The sequence below is a fragment of the Mobula birostris genome, chromosome 6, assembly GCF_030028105.1.
Source record: "Mobula birostris isolate sMobBir1 chromosome 6, sMobBir1.hap1, whole genome shotgun sequence".
Lineage (NCBI taxonomy): Eukaryota > Metazoa > Chordata > Chondrichthyes > Myliobatiformes > Myliobatidae > Mobula > Mobula birostris.
Window position 1 is genome coordinate 38,264,882 of NC_092375.1, and position 19,384 is coordinate 38,284,265.

At 39.6% G+C, this 19,384-nt stretch overlaps 2 protein-coding genes across 2 annotated transcripts in view; both read right to left on the minus strand.

Moving 5' to 3' along the window:
- LOC140198952 (suppressor of tumorigenicity 14 protein homolog) overlaps positions 1 to 6,278 on the minus strand; it is a 127,679-nt gene extending 121,401 nt beyond the window's left edge. The window contains exon 1 of the mRNA XM_072260256.1: positions 5,859 to 6,278. Coding sequence (XP_072116357.1) covers positions 5,859 to 5,942 — 84 coding nt within the window. The 5' untranslated portion in view covers positions 5,943 to 6,278. The remainder of the gene's footprint in view (positions 1 to 5,858) is intronic.
- Positions 6,279 to 10,499: 4,221 nt separating this feature from the next.
- LOC140198953 (suppressor of tumorigenicity 14 protein-like) overlaps positions 10,500 to 19,384 on the minus strand; it is a 64,651-nt gene continuing 55,766 nt past the window's right edge. The window contains exons 17-18 of the mRNA XM_072260257.1: positions 14,127 to 14,263; positions 10,500 to 10,658 (exon numbers count right to left, since the gene is read on the minus strand). Of these exons, the coding sequence (XP_072116358.1) occupies positions 10,500 to 10,658; positions 14,127 to 14,263 (296 nt within the window). The remainder of the gene's footprint in view (positions 10,659 to 14,126; positions 14,264 to 19,384) is intronic.

Sequence of the window (19,384 nt, forward strand, 5' to 3'; positions counted from 1 at the left end):
ATAGGTTTACTCTTAGAACCCTTTTTAAACAATGGAACAACATGAGCAATATGCCAATCCTCCAGCACCATCCCCGTTTCTAATGACATTTGAAATATTTCTGTCAGAGCCCCTGTTATTTCCACACTAACTTCCCTCAAGGTCCTAGGGAATATCTTGTCCAGACCCGGAGACTTATCCACTTTTATATTCCTTAAAAGCGCCAGTACTTCCTTTTTTTGAAATCGTCATACTTTCCACAAATACCCTTCTCGTTTCCTTTACCTTACACAATTCAATATCCTTCTCCTTGGTGAATACCAAAGAAAAGAAATTGTTCAAAATCTCCCCCATCTCTTTTGGCTCCGTACATAGCCATCCACTCTGATTCTCTAAGGGACCAATTTTATCCCTCACTATCCTTTTGCTATTAATATAACTGTAGAAACCCTTTGGATTTATTTTCACCTTACTTGCTAAAGCAGCCTCGTATCTTCTTTTAGCTTTTCTAATTTCTTTCTTAAGATTCTTTTTACATTCTTTATATTCCTCAAGCACCTAATTTACTTCAAGCTGCCTATATTTATTGTAGATCCCTCTCTTTTTCAGAACCAAGTTTCCTATACCCCTTGAAAACCATGGCTCTCTCAAACTTTTAACCTTTCCTTTCAACCTAACAGGAACATAAAGATCCTGTACCCTCAAAATTTCACCTTTAAATGACCTCCATTTCTCTATTACATCCTTCCCATAAAACAAATTGTCCTAATCCACTCCTAAATTCTTCCGCATCTCCTCAAAGTTAACCTTTCTCCAATCAAAAATTTCAACCCTGGGTCCAGTCCTATCCTTCTCCATGATTATATTGAAACTAATGGTATTGTGATCACTGGACCCAAAGTGCTCCCCAACACATACCTCTGTCACCTGTCCTACCTCATTCCCTAAAAGGAGATCCAACACTGCCCCTTCTCTAGTTGGTACCTCTATGTATTGCTGCAAAAAACTATCTTGCACATATTTGACGAACTCCAAACCATCCAGCCCTTTTACAGAATGGGCTTCCCAGTCTATGTGTGGAAGATTAAAATCTCAAATATGTTATATTCGAATGTATGCATTATACAGAATAAGATAGATGATCTGGTTGCGCAGTTAGAGAATGGCAGCCATGACATTGTGGGCATCACTGAGTCATGGCTAAAGAAAGATCATAATTGGGAGCTCAACATCCAAGGATAGCTCTTTGTGTCGAAAAGACGGCAGGTAGGTAGATAGGGTGTGTTGGCTGTGTTGGTAAAGAATGCAATCAAATCCTTAGAAAGAGGTGACATAGGATTGGAAGATATGGAATCCTTGTGGGCAGAATTAAGAAAACTGCATGAGCTTCTTAGCTCTATTCTGATGGGAGTTATATACAGACAACCAAACAGCTGCCAGGATGTGGGATAAAAATTTCAACAGGAAATAGAAAAACATGTAATGATGGCAATGCTATGACAGTCATGGCGAGCGTAAATATGCAGGTAGATTGGGAAAATCAGGTTGGTGATGTGTCCCAAGAGAGAGAATTTGCTGTATGCCTACAAATAGCTTTTTAGAGCAGTTTGTGGTTAATCCCATTAGGGGAAAGGCAATTCTGGATTGCATGCTGTGTCATGAGCCAGACTTGATTAGGGAGCTTAAGGTAAAGGAACTGTTAGGAAACAGTGATCATAACATGATAGAATTCACCCTGCAGTTTGAGAGGAAGAAGGTGAAGTCAGATATATCAATATTACAGTGAAGAAAAGGGATTTACAGAGGCATGAAAGAGGAGATGATTGAAAGGAGGCACCAGCAGGGAGTTCAGCAGAGTAGCAATGGCTGGAGTTTCTGGAGGCAATTCAGAAGGTGCAGGATAGATACATTCCAAAGATGAAGAAGTATTCTAAAGGGAGGATCAGACAACTGTGGCTGACAAAGAAAGCATAAAAGGAAAAGAGAGGGCATATAATATAGCAAAAATTAGTGGAAAAGTAGAAGATTGGGAAGTTCTTAAACCAAGAGAAGGCAACTAAAAATAAAACATCAGAGAAAAGACGAAATATGATGGTAAGCTTGTGGCAGATGGAATATAGTGTAAGGAAATGTATGATCATGCACTTTGATAAAAGGAATAAATGTGTTGACTATTTCCTAAATGGGGAGAAAATTCAAAAAGCACCGGTGCAAAGGGTCTTGGAAGCCCATAGTACAGGACTCCCTAAAGGTTAACTTGCAGGCTGAGTTGGTGGTAAGGAAGGCAAATGCAATGTTTGAGGGAAATGGAATATAAAACCAAGGATATGATGCTGAGAATTTATAAGGCCTTGGCCAGACCACACTAGGAGTATTGTGGGCAATTTGGGGCCCCTTATCTAAGAAAAGATGTGTTGTCATTGGAGAGGGTCCAGAGGAGGTTCACAAGAATGTTTCCAGGAATGAAAGGGTTATTGTGCATATGAGGAGCATTTGATAGCTCTGGACCTGTACTCACTGGAGTTTAGAAGAATGAGGGGGATCTCATTGAAACTTATTGAATATTGAAAGTTCTAAAGAGAGTGGATAGGGAGAGGATGTTTCTTAAAGTGGTAGTCTAGGACCAGAGGTTACATTCAGCATTGAGGAGCTCCCATTTAGAACAGAGATAAGAAGGAGTTTCTTTAGCCAGAGGGTGGTGAATCCATGGAATTCATTGCTACTGACAGCATTGGAGGCCAAGACATTAAATATATTTAAAATATTAGGTTGATAGGTTGTTGGTTAGCCAGGGCATCAAAGATTATAGGGAGAAGGAAAGAGAATTGGGTGGAGAGGGAAAATAAATCTCCCCATGATGGAATGGCAGACCAGATGCAATGGGCCAAGTAGTCTAATTCTGCTATGTCTTATGGTCTTACAGTCTTGTAATTTTTTTTCAAAAATATACTTCATTCAGAAATATTACAAAATAAAGTTATTTACAAAAAAAATCATTGACTCTGAGTCCTTATTCAATAAATAAAGTTATTTACAATAAATCATGCCTTGAGTCCTTATTCAAAATAATATAGCAAGTAATTGTCCATTTAGGTAAGGTGCCATATAAAGGGCTTATTAACAAAGTTGAAACATATAAGGCCATTGATGTCATAGGCACACTGTTGGCTTAGTAACAGACAACAGAACTTTATGGTGACTTGTTTTTTTCAACTGGAGAAGGACAAATAGTGGTGTTACTCAAGGATTAGTGTTAGGGATATTGCTTATGTCTATATTATTGACTTGGTCTTGTATGTTTGCAGACAACGTTAATCTTGTGAATGGCAATGAGAATAATGATAAATTACAGCAAGCTATGAAGAGGGTGGTGAAAGGACAGACACATGTGGATAAAATTTAACGTGGAGAGTTCTCAGATGATGTTTTCTGCAGGAAATCTAATAAGAGAAAATATTGATATTGGGTCAATAATGTGCAAACAATTCAAATCTTTATTAATAGAGGCATGAATTAAATGAGTAGGAAAGTGTTACTGAACTTGTATAAATATTACAGAATTACATTCAGTTCTGATTGTCATATTCTAGGAAAGATGTGAAGGCATTAGAGAAAAGAGTTATAAGGATGTTTTCAGGGATGAATAACTACAGTTATAAGGCTGAATTGATAATTCAGCAACTGCTTTCTTTGAAGAAATTAATGCTGATGAGAGATTTGACAAAGATATACACAGCCTTTTTTCAGATACAGGTAGGTTTAGCTCCTGTCAACCTAAAAGTTCAATACCGGTGATAAAGCCACTTGCCGAACTGTAGCTTTAGCAGTGTTATGTCATGATACGTGGACACCCTGCAATTGTAACTTACTTCTTCTGCAGGTATCCTACACATAAAATTTCCTCCCTTTCTGTCCTAAAAGGAACAATACTTCCTGGGACATAGTTGCATGAATAGCCTCAGCTCTTCAGTATACTATCCAATTCCCACAGTCTGGGAAACTATTCCTGAGCAGCAGACATCACAGGAAATGCTCACTTTATTCCAAATCCATACATGCACTTCATTATGGATTCATCTGAAATGGAAATCATGAAGAACATTTCTCACCATCTGTCAGCAGTGCAGAAGCAAACCCTTCTTGTTCCTATTATATTTTAATAGTTTTATTGAGAAACACCACAGAATAGGCCCTTCTGGCCTTTCGAGTTGCGCCGGCCAGCAAGTCCCCGAATTATGAATCCTTAGAGTCAAAAAAAAAATCCTAGGAACCAAGATGATAACTTCTAATAATACCCCAGCAGTGTTTTAGCTACTAAATCATAAGAACCTGTTTTAAAACGAACTGTAGAAAGAAGGATCAGAGTGTGATGTAGAGAACTAACTTACATGCTTGGGTGGTGGGGTGGCAATATGTCTGTGTTGAAGGAGATTTAAGGGGCTCTCTCCCTCTGCTGGCCTGCAGATCACCCTTGGTCTTGTATAGCACCTGCCTAGGCCCCTCCAATCATTGTCACCTGAAGCCATGGGAGCAGGTGGTGGATGGTTGTATGAGCAGTCGGTGCTCATCACAAGTCCTGGTTATTCAACCACTGACGCCAGGCAGACAATCTCTGAAGGGAATTGATACTGGTTGGGGTCACCCACCTTGTAAAGACACTGCCCAGAAGGAGGCAATGGCTAACCATTACTGAAGAAGAATAGCCATGGTCATGGGAAGACCATGATCACCCACGTCATATGATACAGCAGATAATGAAGGGATGAATTTACATAAAAGCAGACCTCATGTTACACAAGGGGCCCATCCTGAGAGCAGTCTAAGCTGGTTTTCCCCCAATTTTCCACAATAACCCAAATCACATCACACTTGATTACACTTGCTTAAGTCTTTCATTTCACTGAATAAACACCCTAACACTACCCACAGTTAAAGAACTAGAAAAGGGAAACACTTTCAATAGAAATCCTTAAATCATTGGGGCTTTTTTCCACATTAAGGTAGAATAACAAAATCAGGTTAACCTTACTATCACATCGATGAGCAACCTCCACATTCATAGGATTAATGCAGTGCTGATGTAAATGAGTGCTTGATGGTCAGCATGAGTCCGACGGGCCAAAGGGCCTCTTTCTGTGCTGCATGGCTCTTCATTTAATTTCTCGGAAGACATTCTCAGAGGAAATTTAGACTCATTCTTCTGCAGATTACTTAATTGAATATTTGTCGATTGATCCCCTGTTATTTAGAACAATGTCTGAATTTTCCCATTCACAGAAAGCATGGGAAATTAATATGTCAACTCACATCGACTTTTTCGGCTTCTTGTATATCAGAATGAAGCTGAGAGTCACCTATAAAATGCGGACATCAAATGCTAGAGAATACATGCTGTAAAGTAATTTACTATGTCCCAACAACAAAGCTGGTGCCTATACACTTTCAGGAGTTTACTAATACAATTGTTACAGTGACCTCTCCGAATGTCACAGACCGACAGAGTTGAAGGAAACTGGGGCATTAGTATGAGGAGATATCGTTTTTGCAAACCTGAGATAGGATAGAAAGCAAGTAAAGGATATAAAGTCTTCCCAAACTAAAGGAGCCAAAGAGTTGTCAGCTGTGCTTTAAAAAAGTGAACACGGCACTTTTACTTGAGGTAGTACTGAAGGTGTCCACTTAATCTCAAGATTAAACACAAAATACGATAAGAATCGTGCCCAAACAAATTTCAAGTATAAAGTTGTGTTTTTAACCAACGAATTATTTAACTGTGGAAAAAATCAGGTCATTCGCCAAACTAATATTTCACTATGTATATATAAAAAAGTTTTAGCCAGGTGGACGGAACAATTTCCCGCATTAAATTCCGTACTCACTTTGCCTTTGCAGACAGTCGCGGGGAAGACAGACTCGAAGGTCTGGTTCTGATAGTCGTTGCGATCATCAACTTCTTTCCTCATTTTTGTATCTGGATTACCTTTCTAAATTCAGATAACAACAAAAATCACTTCCTTTTAAAATATTACATCAGCTGGGGGTGGAGGGGAAAGTTTCCTTTGCGGCGTCCTCGTTGGCGGCTGGGATGAGTATTGGTGGTGAGCGGAGGTACAGGGTGTGTAGACTGTCGGGCTACCTTTGTTATCAGTGGGGTGGGTGCTCACAAGGTCGCTCAGCACCTTGACACATTGCCCCTCCCGCCTGGACGACGCCGCGCTCCACCTCAGCCTCCCAGCCTCAGCACGGAGAACGGATCAGGTGTTACCTCCTTCGAACTGTGCCCTGTGCCGATGCTGAAGAAGACGCTACGGACGTCCAGGGCGGGCCACCACCTGCTCTTTAGATCCATTTCTACTGGGAGCGGTCCCGTGCTTGAACAAATGCCGTGTTTCCCCAGACCAACCACAAAACGTCTCTGCTTTCCCCTGTGGCTTTGAACTAGGTTAGACTTACGGGTCTGTTGCGTGGCTTGGTCGTTTCTGTTCCTTCGCGGCACGGTAGGACGCTGGGGTTCAACTCCAATTAGAGTACAGGAGTGCTGTACGGTGCCCTGCAATATATGATAGGGCTTGACCTAAAAAAACATTTCCTCTCTGCCTGGCAGGAGTTCTAAACTCTCGAATCTTAGCGAATGAGCTGCAAAATGTATCAGGAGCAAGAGGATAGCCCAAGAATAAAGGGGGGGGGGGAGGGGGAGGATATTTGCTTGGATGCTAAGGATGTGGTCCTTAGTGAGTACTTCACATTTACAAATGTAAATGAAGGATGTGGAGGATAGGGAGATCAGTACTGAGAGTATAAAAATGCTGGGGTGACTCGAAGTAAAGAGGAGGTGATGTCGGATTTCTTAAAGAGCATTGAGGTGGATAAGTGCCCTGGGCCTGATGGGATATGCCTCAGGTTATTGAGAGAAGCAAGTGAAGAGATTGCTGGGACTTTGTTTCCTATCTAGGCACAGGCGAGGTTCAGTAGGACTGGCGAGTAGCTGATGTTATTTTGTTGTTGAAGAAGGGAATCAGAGATCATCCTGGAAATGATAGACTGGTGAGTTTCATAACAGTGGTAAGGGAGTAACTCAGGGATAGGATTTATGAGCATTTGGAAAACCATGGCCTGATTAGGGAGAGTCAGCGTAGCTTTGTAAGGGGTAATCATGTCTTACTAACTCGATTGAGCTTTTTGATGAGGATGATTGATGAAGGTAGAGCTGTGGATGTTATCCTAATGAATTTTAGTAAGGTGCTTGATAAGGTCCCTCATGGGAGGCTCATCCAGAAGACTAAGATGCATGGGATCAATGGTGAATTGGCTGTTCGGATTCAGAACTGGCTTCTCCAAAGAAGGCAGAGGGTAGTGATTAGAGGGACTCATTTGAGCTGGAGGTGGTGTTCCGCAGAAACCTGCAATGCTGTTGGTAATGTATATAAATGACCTGGATGAAAATGTAGATGGGTGGATTAGTAAGTTTGCAAATGATTTGAAGATTAGCGATGTTGTGGATTGCATCAATGACTTGAAAAGAATAGAGTGGGATACAGATCCATTGCAGATATGGGTGGAGATGTAGCAGATGGAGTTTACTTGTGCAAATGTGAAGTGTTGCATCTTGGTAGGTCAAATGAAAAGAGACAGTGTGGATGAGCAGAGGGATCCTGGGGTACAAGTTCATAGCTCCCTGAAAGGTTGACAGCATAGGAAAGAAGGCATTTGGCATGTTGGCCTTTACTAGGTGAGATGTTGAATTCAAAGGTCAGGAAGTTATGTTGCAGCTTTATAGAACTCTAGTCAGGCTGTACCTGGAGTATTGCATACAGTTCTGTTTGCCCCATTATAGGAAGGATATTAAGGATTTGGACTGGATGAATAAGAGGTTTAACATGTCAGTGCCTGGATTAGAGGTCCTGTGCTATAACGAGAGGTCAGACAAACTTGGGTTGTTTTCTCTGGAGAGGTAGAGGCAGAGGGGAGATCTGATAGAGGTTTATAAGATTATAGGAGACATAGATAGAGAACAGCGTTGAAATGTCTAATAGCAGAGGGTGTGCATTTAAGGTGAGAGGATGTAATTTTAAAGGAGATGTGAGAGGCAATTTTCTTTTTGGTATAAACACAGAGAGTGGTGGATGCCTGAAATGTGCTGCCTGGTGTGGTGATAGAGGCAGATACATTCGGGAATTTTAAGGTACATTTAGATAGGCACATGAATGTGGTGAAAATGGAGGAATATAGACAATGTGTAGGCATAAGGGATTAATTTAGTTGGCCGTTTGATTACTAATTTATCTGTGAGCTGAAGAGCCTGTTCCTTTGCTGTACTGTTCTAAGTTTTATGTTTTAAAAGGAGTTTATCTATTGTAAATCGAGCTCCAAAACTACTGCAGTTATTTGTTAAGTTTGAAGGTTTACCTTTCCAGCAAAGATGGTATTCCTGCACTTTTACAAGTGAAACATGCTCCAGAAAATAAACATTTCAAACTGTCAACCTCCTAAATTCAAGATCATCATTTTCCAAACAGGTTGCATTCCATTATAATTCTTCAGTTAGAGGGCTGTGAAATTCTTTGCTGCAGAGGGCTGTGGAAGCCAAATTATTATTTGAGGCAATGATTGATAGATTCTTGATTGATAAAGAAATTAAGGATTATGGGGAGAAGTCTAGAGAAAGGGGTTGAAGAAATAATCTGCCATGATTGAATGGAGGCATAGCCTCAATGGGCCGAATGGCCTAACTCTGATCCTATATCTTTTAGTCTTATAGTGGCCGTTGGTCATTTTTCTGCCGACCTTCACAAATGTTGTCCTATCTCTTTGTAATGTAGGACACCAACAAAGCAAAGAAGAAATGTAACTTTATTTGTAAGACCCTGTGATCTAGGCAAAATTATCTATAATAGTAACAGAATATGAAATATATTCTCTTGACATGATAGACATGACTTGTTTGTTTTTAAATCAGAGGACAGAAATCAGCTTGGTGAAAGTTTACTAACATTTTAACTGCCTACACTTAAGTTCGTCTGTCAGGCGAAAAAAAACAGATTATACTTGATAATCACTTTCATACCTCTCTGAGTTTTTGAGTTCTAAAGACTCTCAGTGTTCTGAGAATAGAAATTCCTTCCCATGTCAGTAATGTCTTAAAAGGAATCTTTTTATCTTGAGATTTTCACCTTTTGCATTCTCCTCAAGGAGAATAATTTTTGTAGCATCAACTGTACATGATCAAATCTTCTTAGTTACACAGGTTTCATTCTTTGAATCTCCAGTGCCAATCTACACAATATTTCCTTATCAGTAGTTCCTTTCTCCCTGGAATTAATCCCATGAATCTTCTTTGATTATCTCCAAAGTATGTATTTAATAAATAAGGCCACCAAAATGAAATTATTCCTCCGTGTAGTCGCGCAGAGTCTTGTAACATTGTTACAAGCCCTTAATAATGTTATACTATTTTGCACTTGCAATAAATGGTAACTTTTCATTTGCCTCCCTCATGACTTGTTATACGTGCATACCATCTTTCTGTGCTGCCTGTTGGAGGACAGCCTATTTTTTGAGAACACCAGCATTCATTAGTTTCACAACGTCTAAACAATATTCTGTTCTTTCTATCAAAATGTTTAATTTCATATTTATTCTGATTATACTTGATCTAGCATATCATGAATTTGTTTTCATAAAGCATTTACTGAACCTTGAAAACTGTTTGGAAATTAAGAAAGCTGCAAAGAAAGGGCACCCAGAATTTACATAGGGATATATAAATAGGCTCCCTTTGCCACAGTATAACACCAAACAGAAATTTGTCGAAGTACTGAAGTTAATTAATTACACTAGCATACAATAAAGCATGTAAAATGAAGTTACTGTTGTATTAATGCTTTGTGCAATTTAAAATAAACAAGAAATCTGAATAAAGGTTCTGAAAATATTTGTAACCTTTATGCAAAGATTTGGCATGAAATTATTTATAAATTATGAATGACATACCTGGTCAGAATTAAACATAAATTTCAAACTTTTTTTTCAAAACTAATTACTAATTCAAAGTAAAACCATTCTCATAATTCTAATTATTACACAGTAAAGTACTGCTGAGTTAACAGTGCTAGTGTCTTCCCTTAAACAAATTATATATGAAACCCCCTAAAATAATTAATTTGAAAATCTTGATAAAACTTGTACAGATATTGCACTGTAACAAAACATTTTAATTTGCCAAAAACAAAGATACTATTCCTATGACTATAATATGCCAGTTATAGCATAACTCAATCCATTAATGAAAATTTCGGAGTAGGAAACATCCATAAACTACAAGCCATTGTTCTATGTATTTTTTTCCTACCAAGGTTTTTGATTGTTCTGACAATGCCCATTACTGGCTGTTGAACCTTCAAAGCATTAGCTTATTGAGTCAATGAGCATGCTTCAAGCTCGTCTGGGACTCACAAGTGGGAAAATGCTGCATTATTACAAAACAAGATGAATAACTTCATTGAATAAATTTCAATCAAGTTTCAATTGATTTGTTGCTTGATCCAGTCAGAAAACCTAGAAACACGAGTATAAACTCCGGGACGATTACGTCGAGCACATCCTTCTCCCCAGCTAACTATCCCTGCTAAAAACCATTTTCTTCTCTTGCCCAGACACACCAATGGACCTCCAGAGTCACCCTGGAAAAAAAGTTAAACAAAGGTTGTTTACAGATCAAAATGATACCTGATGATACATGGATTTACTATACAAGAAGGTAACAGATTTTGAGTAATTGTAACTTTGAAAGAAAAACAGTAGATGTAATAGGTCATAAGAAATGGGGGATACCCTGCTAAAGTCAAATGTACACAGAGTGAAATATAAGGGTTTTGTAAGAGACTACACAGCTTTAAATGTGAACTTTATTTACAGATGAACTAAGATGGGACAAAGTCAACTTTCATCATGGAAATGAACATGTCTTGCCATTGAGCTAGTTATGTGGTGGAAACTCATCTTAGGATCAATCATAACAAAAACACTGGTGCTAGAAAATTTGTGAACCCCATAGAAGTTTCTCTATTTCTGCATAGATATGACCTAAAATGTGATCAGATCTTCACGCAAGTCCAAAACTAGGTAAAGAGAACCCAATTAAATAAATAACACAAAAACATGGTTCATTTATTTATTGAGAAAAATGATCCAATATTACAGGTACTTGTTGGAAAAAGTATGTGAACCTTTGTTTTCAGTGACTGGTGTGATCCCCTTGTACAGCAATAACTTCAACCAAACATTTCTGGTAACTGTTGATCAGTCCTACACATGGGTTTGGAGGAATTTTAGGCCATTCCTCCTTACAAAACTGTTTCAGCTCTGGGATGTTGGTGGGATTCTTTGCATGAACTGCTTCAGATCATTCCACAGTATTTCTATAGGATTAGGATCAGGACTTTGACTTGGCCATTCCAAAACACAAATTTTCTTCTTTTTAACCCATTCTGTTGTTGATTTACTCTCGTCTTTTGGATCATTGTCTTGTTGTATTATCCAACTTCTATTAAGCTTCAGGTGACAGACTGCTTCTCTGACGTTCTCCTGTAAAATATCTTGATTCAATTTTGAATTCATTGTTCCCTCAACAATTGCAAGCTGTCCAAGTCATGAGGCAACAAAGCAGCCCCAAACCATGATGCTACTTCCACCTTGCTTCACAGTTGGGATGAGGTTTTGGCGTTGGTGTGCAGTTCCCTTTTTCCTCCAAACATAGCAATGCGCATTTCTGCCAAAAAGTTCAACTTTTGTCTCATCTGTCCACAGAACATTGTCCCAGAAGCATTGTAGAACATCCAGGTGTCCTTTGCAAACTTGAGACTTGCAGCAATCTTTCTTTTTTGGAGAGCAATGGTCAGGGGCGTATCTGCAGAAAATAGCACCTATGGCAAGCACTGAAATTGAGCCCCTGTCCAAACATCTGACACCCATCTTTTAGATAACTTTACCATAATATCAGCTCAAAAATACAAGTCAAGATCATTAATCTTTTAATTAACAAATTATGGCACTACATGAAAATTATAATTGCACCTTCCTTGCTTTCACTGATGCAAATTGGTCTATGATGTGATCAAAGTCAGTTTTTTCAGTTTCTTCTCTTTCTACACTCAGCAGAGCAAGATCACAGAGTCTGCCTTGACCCATGGAGGTTCTCAAATTTGAAAGTATTAGTTTTAACTTGCTGAATGATCTCTCGTAGCTGGCGATGGAAACTGCGATGGAAGTGGCGCCCAGGGCACGTGCCATACCTGCCATACCTTAGGTACACTACTGGCAGTGGTTTCCACGGTGGCATCTTTTCATGAATACCATTCTTGTTGAGTGTTTTTCTTATAGTGGACATAGGAACAGAGACTTTAGCAAATTCTAGAGATTTCTGCAGGTCTTTTGCTGTTACCCTTGGGTAATTTTTCACCTCCTTCAGCATTGCACGTTGTGCTCTTGGTGTGGTCTTTGAAAGATGCCCACTCCCAGGGAGAGTAGCAACAGTACTGAGTTTCCTCCATTTGTAGACACTTTCTCTTACTGATGAACACTCAGATCTTTAGAAATGCTTCTGTAGCTTTTTCCAGCCTCATGAATCTCTGCATTTCTTCTCAGGTCCTCTGAAAGTTGTTTTGATCAAGGCATGGTGCACATAAAGAGATCTTTCTTGAGCAGAGCAGGTTCTGTCAATAAGCTGACTTTGTGTGACTTTTTTTACAACCCACACCTCCAATCTCATCTCAATTGATCGGAACACCTGACTCCAAATAGCTTTTGTAGAAGGCATAATTCCAGAGGTTCACATACTTTTCCCAACAAATACATGTAATATTGATAATTTTTGTCAATAAATAAATGAACAAGTATCATGTTTTTAGTGTTATTTATTTAATTGGGTTCTCCTTATTTAGTTTTAAGACTTGCATGAAGATCTGAACACATTTTAGGTCATATTTATGCAGAAATAGTGAAAACTCTGCTGGGTTGACAAACTTTCTAGCACCAGTGTAGAATATAGACAGTCTTCATCAGCTTCAAGGCTAATGCAGGAAGATTTAAGTATGAACTCACCAGTTGAGCAATAGAGTGGATGGTGGAAATAAAGAATCCAATTCAAGCTCCCCTTAACAACACCATTGCCCTAGTGCTAATCTTGCATCTTTTTCTAGCCTCTGTTCTGCATCTCAATTTCAATGTCATCTATTGTGTCCTGATATGTTGAAAATGGCTGTATTCATATTCATAACGCAAACAGTATGTAAACTTATCCAACAGTAGTTATACTGGTTAACAAGGGAACGGAAAAGCAAAAGTTGTTTATGATGAGAGTAGCTAGGAGTGCTTGCCACATTTGTGAAAGAAACATGACATCTACATCCAAAGCACTAAATGCTTAGACTTTCAGTAGTTGAAAATACTTCCCACTTGAGCTTGTAAGTAGCCAGTATTAGTGATCTATATTCTATTCCATGAAGTCCATCTTGTTAATCATCTTTTCACACTATTTTTTTATTGTAACTTATAGCAATCTTTATCTCTTCCTCTGTACTTATTTATTGTAACTTATAGTGGTCTTTATCTCTTCCCCTATACTGCCACCACATAACAGCAAATTTCACCACATATGTCAGTCATAATAAACCTGATTCAGATTCTAGAAATTGGTTAATAGTTTGAAAAGAGAGGAGAAAGGTTTTTCTTAAAGAAAACTTAAGAAGGTTTCCAACTCTGTTCTATGTCAAAAGTGTAATGTTTAATTAACATGAAAATTGAAATGACTGACCATGCAGAAAAAATTACTTATTTTAAATATACAGGTCTTGTACATACAAAGCCTTACACTATTTTATTTTATAGCAATAATTTTGTCAAATGCCTGATTGAAAGTATAGGTGACTAATTGCATTTATTATGAAGAATATAGAAAGCATTCATAAAAATATCAATGATTTGGCAGTGAATGCAAAATAAAGTTCCTCTTTTGAGGCATGATCTGACTTAATATCTGTCTTTTATTTAGAAAATATCAAGTAAAACCTAAAATCAGAATAGGTAATTCCATATTGTATAAGTACTGTATTGAAAGTTAATTATCTGTACTAAAATCCATGGCCTCTTACCTGACATGCATCAATTCCACCATGAAGATAGCCTGCACAAAGCATTCTGGAAGTCACAGAGTTCTCATACAGTTTGTTACAAATACCAGGGGGAATAATTTTTACACTAGCCTCCTGAAGAACCGTTGCTAGTTCACCTAACAAACAAAAAGGGTTTTATTTACTAAATATTTTTGATAGAATCAATTGAGCGACTTGAAAAGTTATTTTCGTACATTCTACAGTTAATACAGAAACTCTCAATTAGTCTCCCCATTTTCATTCATTGGTAACATTCATACTTAACAAATATACAGCATATCTATAATGAGCGATATTTGTTCAGGGCTTGAAGGGATATGGGAAAAAGACAGGAGACTGGGGCTGAAAGGTAAATTGGATCAGCCATGATGAAATGACAGAATAGAATCAATGGGCCAAATGGCCCAATTCTGCCCAGTTCTTATGGTCTTATAGATACTTCATATAGGTTTACATTATTTAAGTCCCTGATAAGGTGTGCTTCAAGTAAAATAGCTTTGCAGCAATGAAAGACTTCAAAAACATGCCCCTGTAAGAAAACAACTGTGCATCCCTTCCCAATGAACTTAATGCATTCTATGCAGATTTTGAACAGAAGGCGATGGAAATGTCACTAGCCACTCAACAGACTCCAATGCAACTGAATCTACATTCACCATTGCGAATGTAAGAGCAGTCCTCCACTGAGTGAACCCACTGAAAGCACCTGGCCCAGATGGTGTTCCAGGCTGTGCCTTTAGATCCTGCACAGATCAGTTAGCAGAGGTATTTGCATTCATTTTTAACTTCTTCCTGCTTCAATCTGAGATCCCCATCTGCTTTAAGAAAACCACCATCATCCTACTGCCAACTAAAAACTAAGGCAATGTGCTTTAGTGACTACCACCCAATGGCTCTGACATCCACCATCATGGAGTGCTTTGAGTGGCTGGTCAAACTTCATGTATTAACTTCAGTCTCCGAGACAACTTCAATCCACTGCAATTTGCCTAGCGCTGAAAATGGTCTACAGCAGATGCCTTCTCTGGGGCATCTGTAGAGTAAACACACCTACATTAGACCATTATTTATTGACCACATTTCTGTTTTCAATACAATAATTCCAAGCCAACTCATCTTCCGGGCCTCAAAACTGCTGTTTGCAACTGGATCCTGAACATCCTGACCAAAATCAGTTAGGACAGGCAGCAACATCTCTGCCACAATTATCCTCAACACTGATACCCCATCCTCAGCCCTCACCTCTCTATACACTTATGACTGTGGCCATATTCAGCTCTAACTTCATCTACAAGTTTGCAGATGATATCAGCGTCAGATGCTGTATCTCAGATAACAATGAATCAGAGTAGGGGAATGAGATAAGGAGCCTGGTGTCATCGTGTCACCTTTCTCTCCATGTCAGCAAAACAAAAGAGCAGGTCATTGACTTCAGGAAAGAGGATGTTGCGCATGCTACTGTCTTCATCAGTGTTGCTGAACTTGGGAAGGTTGAGATTCTCAAGTTCAAGTTCCTAGGAGTGAACATCATCCATATCCTGCCCTGGTCCAACCATATAGATGTCTTGGAAGGCTCACCACTACTTCCACCTCATCAGGAGGCTAAAGAAATTTGGCATGTCCCCCTTGACCCTCACCAATTTTTATCAATACACCACAGAAAGCTTCCTTTCACTGTTTGGTGTAGCGACTGCTCTGTCCGTAATCACAAGATACTCCAGTGAGTTCCAGACACAACTCAGCACATCACTGAAATCAGGCTCCCCTCCATGGAATCTGTCTATACTTCTCACTGCCTCATAAAGCGTGCAACATAATTCACAATTCTACCCACACTAGACACTCACTTTTCTCCCCTCACCAATTCAGCAGAAGATAGAAAAGCGTGAAAGCACATACCACCAGGCTCAAAGACAACTTCTGTACCACTGTAATAAGACTACCGAGCATTCCCTGGTACAATAAGATGGACTGTTGACCTCAGGGTAAAACCTCATTATGACCATGCCCTTTATTGTCTACCTGCACTTCACTTTCTCTGTGACTGTAACGTTTTATTCTGCATTTCGAGATTGTTTTAGCTTCCATTACCTCAATGCACTGTTGTAATGAATTGATCTATATGAATGGATACAAGGCAAGACCTTTGCTCTACCTTGCTCCATGTGACAATTCATTCATTCATTATGTGCCATAGGCAGTCATTGTCTTCCCATGAAATATGATTGTTCTTAGCAAATTTTTCCACACTTTGCCATTGCTTTCTTCTGGGAAGTATCTTACAAGACTGCTTTTTCCAGGAACGATTCTAGCATGGATAAAGCAGTGGCTGATTGGCAGGAGGCAATGAGTGAGAATAAAGGGAGCCTTTTCTAGCTGGCTGCCGGTGACTAGTGGTGTTCCGCAGGGGTTTGTTTTGCGACTGATTCTCTTTACGTTATATGTCAATTATTTGGATGATGGAATTGATGGCTTTGTTGCAAAGTTTGCAGACTATATGAAGATAGGTGGAGGGGCAAGTAGGTTTGAGGAAGTAGAGAGGCTACAGAAGGACATAGAGAGATTAGGAGAGTGTGCAAAGCAATGGCAGATGGAATGGAGTGTCGGGAGGTGTGTGGTCATGCACTTTGGTAGAAGAAATGAAAGGGTTGGCTGTTTTCTAAATGGAAAGAACATACAAAAGACTGAAGTGCAAGGGGACTTGGGAGTCCTTGTGCAGGATTCCCTAAAGGTTAATTCGCAGGTTGAGTCCGTGGTGAGGAAGGTAAATGCAATGTTAGCATTCATTTCAAGAGGACTAGAATATAAAAGCAAGGATGTAATTTTGAGACTTTATAAAGCACCTGTCAGGCCTCACTTGGTGTGCTGTGAGTGGTTTTGGGCCCCTTGGTCCTAGAATGGATGTGCTGAAACTGGAGAGGGTTCAAACGAGGTTCATCAAAATGATTCCAGGCTTGTCATATGAAGAGTGTTTGATAGCTCTGGGCCTGTATTTGCCAGAATTCAAAAGAATGAAGGGCAGCCTCATTGAAACCTATCAAATGGTGAAAGGCTTCGATAGACTGGATGTGGAAAGGATGTTTCCCATGGTGGGAGAGTCTAAGACCAGGAGACACAGCCTCAGAATAAAGGGGCGTCCTATAGAATGGAGATGAGGAGGAATTTCTTTAGCCAGAGAGTGGTGAATGAGTGGAATTCTTTGCCACAGGCAGCTGTGGAGGCCAGGTCTATTTAAGGCAGAGGTTGATAGATTCTTGACTGGTCAGGGCATGAAGGGCTACAGGGAGAAGGCAGGAGACTGGGCCTGAGAGGAAAATTGGATCAGCCATGATGAAATGGCAGAGCAGACTTGATGGGCCAAATGGCCTAATTCTGCTCCTATACCTTATGGCCTTATGGTCTAAGATGGGTGAACCCAGCCATTATCAATATTCTTCAGAGATTGTCTGCCTCACAGCAGTAGTCGCATAACCAGGACTTGCGATATGCACCAGCTGCTCATACAACCATCCACCACCTGTTGCCACAGCTTCACATGACCCTGGGGTTGGGGGGGCCGGGAGGCTAAGCAGGTGTTCCACCTTGCCCTTTGGTTACTTCCACTCTTTGGAGGGAAGGGGTGCCTTACACCTCCTTTGGTAGAGGCAAATCTCTACCCCACTACCCAACGTGTGAGAATAATAAACCAATTTACCAATGCAGTCTTCCATATCAAGAGAACAGAAACCTATTTTATCCAGCCTGTTCAACAGGATCATTACTAATCTTCACCTGAGTTCCATTTATTGACGTTCCCTGATTATTGAACAAATCAGTTGTGCTTAGTCCTAATTAACCATGCACCAACATCCTTTCAAACTGCTCTTTCCCAAAAGATTTGATTCATACATTCTTATCCTGAAGATTATTTCCTTTTGTTCCAGATTGATGCAACAAGGGAAATAGTTAATGTTCCTTCCAATGCACTCATGATTTTAAGTTTTGATGCCATCATCTCTTAAGATATTAAACTTAAGTCACTCATTCTTACTTCTTTTCTGAATTAAGATGATATATCTCTACAAATAGGCCCATTAATTTCAAGGAGTGTGTACTAGTTTCTTTGTGATTTTTGTACCGAGTACATTTTTGAATACATTTCTCTGTTTTGTATGTGCCTAACCCCATCATAAATTCAATCCCATTTACTTCAATCAGTTAAATTCTTAACACTGATATTTGCCGTACTGAAGTTTAAAGTCTTTAAACATTCAAATATAATCTCAAACTGAACCACATTTTGGTCACATTTTGCAAAATTGCTCCTGAATAATCAGATGGTTAATGACGGCATGAACCCTAGGCTGGCTGAGCTGCATCACTTCCAATGTGGGAGAAAAAAATAAAATGGGATGTGTAAAACACACTTTTTTAAATAATAGAAGAAAAACTAGATGCAAGATTATTATGCAATTATGAGCAAGATTTACAATAACTGGAGAAATTCTGCAAATGCTGGAAATCCAAAGCAACACACAAAAAGCTGGAGAACTCAACAGGTCAGACAGCATCTAAGGAAGTGAATAAACAGATGATGTTTCTGGCCAAGTCCGTTCTTCAGGACTTTCACTGCCAAAGATTTACAATAGCCCTCATTAATGTAAGGCCAAGAACATAACAGCTCCTAAGCTCCGGAACCTGGGCCTTAGCACTCAGATCTGCAGCTGGATCTTCAACTTCCTCACAGACAGGACCCAGGCTGTAAAAATAGGGGACAAGCTCTCCTCTACAATCACTCTGAGCATCGGTGCCCCACAAGACTGTGTACTCAGCCCCCTGCTGTACTCACTGTACACCCATGATTGTGTAGCCAAGTTTCCATCAAACTCAGTATATAAGTTTGCTGATGACACAACAATTGTAGGCCGTATCTCGGGTAATAATGAGTTTGAGTACAGAGAGGAAATTAAGAACCTGGTGGCATGGTGCGAAGACAATAACCTATCCCTCAACGTCAGCAAGACGAAGGAATTGGTTGTTGACTTCAGAAGGAGTAGCGGACCGCACGACCCAATTTACATCAGTGGTGCGCAAGTGGAACAGGTCAAAAGCTTTAAGTTCCTTGGGGTCAATATCACAAATGACCTAACTTGGTCCAACCAAGCAGACTTCACTGCCAAGAAGGCCCACCAGCACCTTTACTTCCTGAGAAAACTAAAGAAATTTGGCCTGTCCCCTAAACCCCTCACTAATTTTTA